This window comes from Terrapene carolina, unplaced genomic scaffold, assembly GCF_002925995.2.
Source record: "Terrapene carolina triunguis isolate 2854851 unplaced genomic scaffold, T_m_triunguis-2.0 Scaffold88, whole genome shotgun sequence".
Classification (NCBI taxonomy): domain Eukaryota; kingdom Metazoa; phylum Chordata; order Testudines; family Emydidae; genus Terrapene; species Terrapene triunguis.
This window is the reverse complement of record NW_020664439.1, coordinates 50,265,908-50,273,785: the sequence shown is the minus strand read 5'-3', so window position 1 is coordinate 50,273,785 and position 7,878 is coordinate 50,265,908. Positions and strand designations below refer to the sequence as shown.

The 7,878-nt window shown below is 53.6% G+C and overlaps 1 protein-coding gene across 2 annotated transcripts; it reads right to left on the bottom strand.

The window, feature by feature from the left end:
• Positions 1 to 3,723: 3,723 nt before the first annotated feature.
• Positions 3,724 to 7,860, bottom strand: FAM43A (family with sequence similarity 43 member A). 2 transcript variants are annotated; one of them, XR_003369703.1, is made up of 2 exons: positions 6,669 to 7,860; positions 3,724 to 3,899 (listed from the first exon to the last, which is right to left on the bottom strand). XR_003369703.1 is itself a non-coding variant. In XM_026649873.1 (1 exon), exon 1 carries the CDS (start codon positions 7,858 to 7,860, stop codon positions 6,775 to 6,777), a length of 1,086 nt encoding a protein of 361 aa, XP_026505658.1. In that variant the 3' UTR covers positions 5,911 to 6,774. The 2 variants fall into 2 exon arrangements, 1 of the variants encoding a protein (XP_026505658.1); XM_026649873.1 differs by lacking the exon at positions 3,724 to 3,899 and having other exon boundaries at positions 5,911 to 7,860.
• Between the last annotated feature and the right edge of the window lie 18 nt (positions 7,861 to 7,878).

Sequence of the window (7,878 nt, the reverse complement as noted above, 5' to 3'; positions counted from 1 at the left end):
CCCTGGAGGGCGTATTGCTGTGCTGAAAGGTGAGCTGCACAGGGAGAAGGCACTGGGCTCATGCCCGCTTAGCTTCTCCGGGATGTCGAAAGAAGGGCCGCCCGGCTTTTTCTTAAAGAGGGAAACATGCAGTGCAGGGGAGGTTGTGCTGCTTTTGACATCGCCAGGCGGGGGGTTGTGGTCTCCTCCGGATGGCTGGCAGTGGTCCCTGCTGGGGAGCCATGAAGGATCACAGGCTGGGTCAGAAGCTAAGAAGGGCACTGGCGCAGTGCGCTACAGGGCAGGGGCTTTCCAGCCTTGGGCTCTGCAAAAAATCTGGTGTTGGCTTGTGTTTGGCCTGTTTTCTCACTCCTGCAGAGTCAGGTGCCCGAGAATGCTGGGGCCCTGGCAGGATGGGCTCAGGAACAGGAGCCAATCACATTTGGAAAACTCTCGAAGCCCGTTCTGAAATAGTCTCCTGTGTTGAGGCTGGGGCCTTAGCAAACCCTGCCACAGCGCAGTGCAGTGCGGCCCTGGGTAGAGAGTTTTCTTTGGCCCTGGTGTTGTTTGGGATGACCTGCATAGCTCATGAGTGGCAGAGCCAGGACTGTGTTATGCAGGTCACCCCAAGTGAGTGCCAATAAAAACTGTTCACCACACCCCACCGTCACGTAGGCTCTGTCTCCCCGGGCTGGATCCCCACGGGGTTTGCTATCACAGCTGGGGGAGAGCAGTGGGGTGGCACATTCCAATGAGCAGATTCTTCTGCACAACTAGCACAACTCTCTGCACCAAAGGCACACGTTGGCTCACACCCGCGCCCTCCGAAACGGTTTGCTAAGGGGTTTGCTGTGAAATACTTTGTAGCATGTCAAGCTAATCTCTTCTCCCTGCATAGCCATCCGGCCTCCTCCCCTAGATGAAGGTTGCCTCCACTCAGACTTCTTTGGGGGGTTGTTTTTTCAATAATGCTGGTTTTGGCTGATGCCCAAGGGCTGGAAAAGGGGATGATTACATTGTATTACGTATCGGAGACCAACCAGCAACAACAGAGAAAGGGCAGCCAGGAGACTGTCTGTTTTCCAGCACAAGCTAATGGAAGAGAATTAGACTGCCAGATAGGGAGTTTGACTCATCTTGACATATATTTAAAGAACCGTAGCATTCGCGTTGCTGCCTTCCGATTGGGAGGTTGTGGCAATGTTGTACTCCCATTGTATGTTGTACAGAATACAACGTATTCATCAGTTCCATTCGGGGGTGAGGCTGTCACAAAATACTTTAGCCACTTTTTAATCCATTTCTTACCAGCTTGCACTCATTCTAGCCAATCAGACCTCTCCCCTACCTGGTGTGCTCTCTGACTGACCATGTAATAACACCAAGCACTTAAACAGAACCTGGCATCTGAAGATCTTAAAGCACCTTTTAATTTAAACATTAGTTTTTACAATCTCCCTCGCAGGCAGGTAAATATCGTTACACCATTTTTCAGAGGGCTCCATCAACTTGAAATGGTCATTCTGAAGTCTAAATCCTGCAGGCAATTTCACAAAATGTTCAAAATTGTTGCGAGGCCCCACACCTGCCACTTCTCCCCTGCCACTTTTTGTGGGTTTACATCATGTTTTGTTCTCCCCTGTTGCCGTGTGAAGGACCCATACAAAGGACAGGGAAAACTGAGTAACTATGGCTGAATCCTTCCAACATTTCTGCATGTGAGTAACTTTACTCAGACATATTACGTGTGTGCAGTCAGGGGAAACAGAGGCTGGCAATGCCCAGTCAGCAAACAAGGGAAGAAATAGAAGCAAGTCTTTATTTTTGTCTCCTCTCTTTCAATTACAGGCATCGTAGGCAGCGTTTGGAAAATTATATGGGTAAAAATAATTCAGACAGATGTGTAATTTGTAAGTTGACTTGCCAAAGGCTGCTCATGGAGTGAGTGGCAGAAACAGAAACAGACCCCAGGCGTGCTGGTTCTTAGTCACATGCTCTAGCCAGTAGATGAAAACCTATAAACCACATTTTTACATCATGCCCACTGGGCAGGATTGCTACCCTTTCTGTCACTATATCATCTGAGAGGGCTGTTTCCTGGCCAGTCGATTACGTGGTGGCTGCTATGTCCAAGCTCAGTTAGTGACGGATAGATGTCGGGTTTCTTGTCCAACCCAGGCTCGCTGGCTGCATGTACCGAGGGCAGGCGGGAAGCCAGTCAGACCAAACCTGTCACTGACCCGATCTGTCCAGGCCGAGGTGTATAGCCGGGGAAGCTGTTCATGCCAGTGGCTAACAGGGATGCTTGACTGGTAAATTCACAAACATCTGCTCCCCATTTGGAGCACCAGTGACCCAGCCATCCTGGCTTCACATTCCCTTTGCAGAGTGGCCCTTGGGAAGCCATGCCCGGGATGCTCACTGTATCTCCAAGGGGAATCTAAGGGAACAGTGGGCTCCCTTTGCAGCCCACACACATAAGCAGCGTCAGAGCCTGAGTCACCAGCTGGGATTGCAGAGGTGTTTGCAAGTGCAGGCAAACAGTACTTGAGCCATGAAAAGCCAGGCTCTGGTTTCTGACAGACCTGCTACAGCCCAAGCAGAGGCTGCTCATGCTCCCCCACCTGCCTGTCCAAATGCCTCACCTCAGACCTGTGGGGACCAGCAGAGTCCAGCCTCCGTGCCCCTTTCAGTCCTTGGCTTCTTGCCGAGGCTGAGAACAAGCATGCAAATGAGATGGTGGTGTGTGTGGCTGGGGGCACCTGTCCCACCAAAACTGCCCAGAGACCACCAGTGTTTGGTCACAGTGCTGGGCTGCATAAACCCTGCAGCAGCCTGGAAGGGGTTAAGGAGTAGCCCACCCCCACCCCGCTGTTTCTGCAAGTCATGCCAGGGATGGAGCCGCTGAGGGAAGAGAAGCCAGTGTCCTGGATGGAACTATCTGTTTGCATCTTTTCTCTTTTGTTGATTTTCTTGTGCTGCTCCTGAGTTGTTTGTTTGTCTCTCAGGACTCTGAAGGGGGGGGGGGGCGTATCCAGAACTTGTCACTGCCAGAGTGCTACAGTGCACACCCACTGAAGCACCAGGGCCTGAGCGTCAAAACCCAGAGGGCAGGCGGTGTAAGGATCAGATCCCTGGCAGTCACTGAAGATCTAAGCAGGTGCAGACTCCTGTCTGAGGCAGGAACAGCCTCCTGGCCCTGTGACTATGTCCAGGACTTGGAGCCACCTGCTCACCCCAGGCCTTACAAGTGTCACCCCAGGGGCTAGGTACATTCTTTTGATCTGCTTAGAGATCCTGGCAAATTAGCACATGCCCAGTGGACTCCAACACTCCCAGGGCTGTATGTGCACAGCAAAATAATGAGCAGCTCAGGCTGTTATGCCAACCAGGTCTAGAAAAAGGGGCCAGCTCTTCCTCCCCTCCCCCCGCCCGTCTTCCAGGGATGCTCCTTCAAACCTGCTGTGTGGGAAACGTGCCCACCTCCTCACAGTGCCTGCACTCCAACTCACGCCCGCTCAGGAACCCTCAGACCAGAGGAGGAGTTCAGCAAATCTACACACACACAGCTCGCTTCTTTGCTCCAGTCACAAGTGAGGTTTTAATAAATCCCGTTAAAATGCTTTAATGAGCTTGTTTTAACACAGGCAAAATAACAAACTGGGGCCTTCTGTCTAGTGCAAATGATTCCTGTGCACACACGGGGCCTGCTCCTGCTCCCAGTGAAACCAGATCAGTGGGAGCCCTTCCATCCAGGTCAGCGTGAACTGGGTCGTGCCTCTGGTGCTGCTAGCCTTGCAGAGTGGATTTGCTTCCACAGCAGCAGTAGCATTGCCCAGTATGTGATTAAAAGGTTTCCCTATTGCCGCAGACGCACAAGCTGTTCTTCAGAGGGGAAAGGAGCTGATGGAGCTGGTGGCCTGAAACGCAGTGAAGCAAACACAGATTATGTAAAAGTAAACATGATTTTATCATTCCCTGCAGTTGGTGTTTGGATGGCGGGTAAATCAGGCTATTAACGAGCATTCCTTAGTACAGACCTAATAAGAAACAGATTCTTATTGCTTTAACAGGGCAAAGCCCATCATTTTTCTCTCCTCTCTCAGGCTGTTGAGAAGGGGTGGGGGGCCGGAGATGGCTATATTTTATGGGGAGTCCTTTGTTTATTTCGTGATTTGCCATTGACAGGACAGGAGCCCCCAGCAGAGGATGAGTGTCTAGGGTTATGTTTAAGAAATTTGGAATGAATCAATACAAAATTATTCTCCCTGATTTTCACTTCATGCCCCACGAATCTCTTCCTGCAGTGGTGTCCTCCCTGGGAGAGAGAGATTTGAAGTGGAGCCTCCCATGTCAGATTTCAAAGAGGCATTCTCAAAAGTATTTGGATGCCCTTGTAATTCAGAGCCGCCCCTCCCCCCCGAAAACAGCTGTCAGGAGTGAAGGGCCCACAAACCCCTCCCCGGATTCCCTAAATTTTAAACAGTTTCACCCCAGATTTCTCTCTCTGGAAGTACGGTCCAAGCCCTGCAGTCCTCACTCAGGCAGCACTCCGAGGAAATTAAATGCAGGAGTTTTGCCTGACTAAGGGCTGCAGGATTGGGCCTTAAGGGAGATGTAGCTCCAAATAATCTTATCCAATTATGTTCAAATACCTTTAAAAATCATTTAAATTAGTTGCATATTGGACAATCCATCTAGGGTGACCAGATAGCAAAGGTGAACGATCAGGACGGGGGTGGGGGGAGGGGAATAAGAGCCTATATAAGACAAAGCCCTGAATATCGGGACTGTCCCTATGAAATCGGGACATCTGGTCACCTTAAATCAATCAGCACACACCATCCCTTAGCAACGAAAACTCGTTCTACTACCACATTTAAAAACCTCTCACTAGTGTGGCTAAGGATTTTGCACTGTGTTTTTACCAGGTATTAATAGTCTCACAGCCTGGCTCCTGGCACATGGATTTCAGACTGTACCCAGCAGTTTATGGGCATGGACACTGCCAGCCTGCTCCTCTAATCACTGGCTGTTCTGCATTTGCCTCAGTTAGGGCACAGTCACTGTGGAAAATATTTATACATGGGAAATGTCTTACTAATTAACCTTTTAATTGATACCTTCACTCTGGGACAAATGACACCAGGAAGATCTCTCCTACCTTGGGAGCTGCTGCTTACAAACAGATTTACAGCTAAAAATAACCCAGCAGGCCTGGAGGGATCTGGCTAATTGACTTCGCTGCTTATCTCCTGGTAGGTTACGAAATCTGCAAGGGTTTGGGGGATCAGGGGGGGGATCGCAGCAGCCTGCTGCTTTGGCAGTAGTCACCACGGTTTGCAACTGGAGCCTAAACAAGGGACAGCTGTGTGGAATTTACAACAAAAAAACAGTCTGCAAGCTCAGGGGACCTTACCCAGGCCACCTGGACATTTGCCCAGGTTAGCATTGCTGACCATTTAGAGCTCCACTTTGGTTCCTCTGATCTGTTAGACCCCTGTGGGTTGGAGCATCCTGCTAATCTGTCCCTCCCATCCCCATCCTGCTGAGTGTAGGAGGGGACACAGAGCAAACATGGATAAAGTGCCTCCCACATAATACAACAGATTGATGCCAGCCAGAGTGACAAGTCTTCAAACAAGCTAGAAACATCTCTTAAACCTTCTGCCTTAAAGCGATCAGGAGACGCCATCTTTGCAGATACCAGACCTTATACACATTCCCATTATTAGCATGTTTTCAAATACTGGGCATGGGCAGGTAAAACGCACATCAGAGTGCATTCTATGACAGTGCATTGCCTTAGCTGACACCTCCTAACTGCCCTAAAGCTATACTGAAAACTGGTCTGATTTTGGAGCTTATTCTTTCCCCCTGCTCTTTACAAGAAAAGACACAAAAGATGCCAAATTGCCATACCCCGTCCAGTTCTGTTAAATTATTGTCATCTTTATTATCTCCACTTGTGTGCAAACGGAAACGGTGGTGTCCTTAAAAATAACAAAATGTATTCGATATAAATTTTTTCCATATGTACAAGTGAACATCCACACTTACATTTTTCTTTTGCATAGCAAAAGAAATAGAACATTGAGCTAGGAGAACAGGGGATCAGGTACAAAAAAAAAGGCTAAAAAATTTCACAACAGTGCAAAAATATCTTACACAACAGCATGGAATGGAACAATTTGTTTTAAAATATATAAAAAGGAAGAAAACTCCCTCTCAGATATTAAATTTTTCATTGTAAACAAAATGCAACATCTCTCCCTCAAGACAGCTGTTTGGAGAATTTGGCAGATCTTCAGGGGTCTCTGGTCAACAACCCAAAGCTCATGCACCGAGACAGCCAAACGGTTCCTGTCCTACTTGAAAACGAAAAAAATATTTTTGAACAAGAGGTGGAAACTGCCAATGAAATTGAGACGCTGCTCCTGTGGATGATCCCTGGCGAATTGGAACAGGGGGCCAAGCGAGCCCGGCACCTGCCCAGTGACAGACCCCCAGGGAATCTCCTCTTGTGAGCGCACAGGGTTGTGTAAAGCATTGCACATATCTCCCCTGGACTCGCACGAAGGCTGCCCTTTGCCTCTCGGTTTTCCTGCCTCCCCGGGGCGGCGGACCCGGCCGCCCAGAGGCCCCCGCAGCGTTCCGCGCAGCCCCTCCGTCCCCCAGGCAGGCGGTACCGGTGCACGGGGAAGGGCAGGGAGCCCGGCGCGTCCGCTGGCGGCTTCTCGGAGAGATGAGCCGGAGCCCCGCTGGGGCGCAGGCGGTGTCCCCCGGCCGCGGGGCTCAGCCGGTCTCAGGCTCCTGGCCGCCCCCCTCCTCCTGGCCGTTGCAGGGCGCGGCGCCCCCCTCCTGGCCGCTGCTCTCGAGGGAGGACTCGCTGCCGGTGCTCTCCCCGGACAGCAGCCGGGTGACGCGCAGGTCGGCCCGCAGCGCCTGCAGGTCGTTGCCGATGCTGAGCTCGCCCAGGTCGCTGATGAGCTGGGTCAGCTCCGGCCCCTCCGGGCGGCCGGGGCCCGCCCGCAGCCGCCGCGGGGCGCCGCCGGGCGCCTCCAGGATGTCCTCGCACTCGAAGGGCCGGGCGCGCTCCTCCTGCGCCTCGCCCAGCAGGTCCTCGGCGATGGAGCCCAGCTTGGGCGCGCTGCGGCTGCGCTCCACCGGCGGCTTGTAGCAGCTGCGCCCGGGCAGCAGCTTGCGCAGCGGCACCCGCGGGACGCTCGGCTCGCCGACCCGCTGCTGCTGCTGGTGCCGGGCGTCGTCGCGCTTCTTCAGGCGGCGGAACTCGGCCAGCGCCGCGGCCGAGGTCTGGTAGAGCAGCAGCGCCATGGCCCGCGCCTTCTCGGGCCGGGAGAGCAGCACGGCGTGGCAGCGCAGCACCACCGCCTTGTGCTTCAGCTCGTGCCGGTAGATCCAGGCGAAGACGCGGGGCAGGCGCGGGTCGGCCACGCAGTAGGTGACGCGGTGCAGCAGGTAGAGGTGGCCCGGCCGGCGCGGGCCGCGCTCCTCGGCGTGCGCCATGCGGATGCCCTGCGCGCCGATGGTCAGCTTCATCTTGGCGCCCTGCCGGCCCGCCTCGCTCCTGGCCCAGATCTTGCCCACGGCCAGGTCGGTGCAGCCCTCGCCCTTGGCTTGCAGCGTGGCCGCGTTGCCCAGGTACAGCGCCGTGTACGTGGGGTCCTCGCTGGTGACGCGGAACTTGCGCCGCCGGGAGCGGAACATGCTGCCCACGCGGTGCAGCGCGGCCTCGGGGCAGGCGCGGGCCAGCGAGCCGAGCGCGGAGCAGCGCAGCCTCACCGCGTAGCCCTGGGGCTTGCGGGGCTGCCGCGGCTCCTCCGCCAGCAGCTCCAACTTGCTCCGCCGCCACGGCAGCATCTCCGCGCCAGCCCGCCC

Bases quoted from the DNA above. Each gene is read 5' to 3' on its own strand.
- FAM43A (XM_026649873.1), bottom strand. From the start codon at position 7,860: ATGCTGCCGTGGCGGCGGAGCAAGTTGGAGCTGCTGGCGGAGGAGCCG.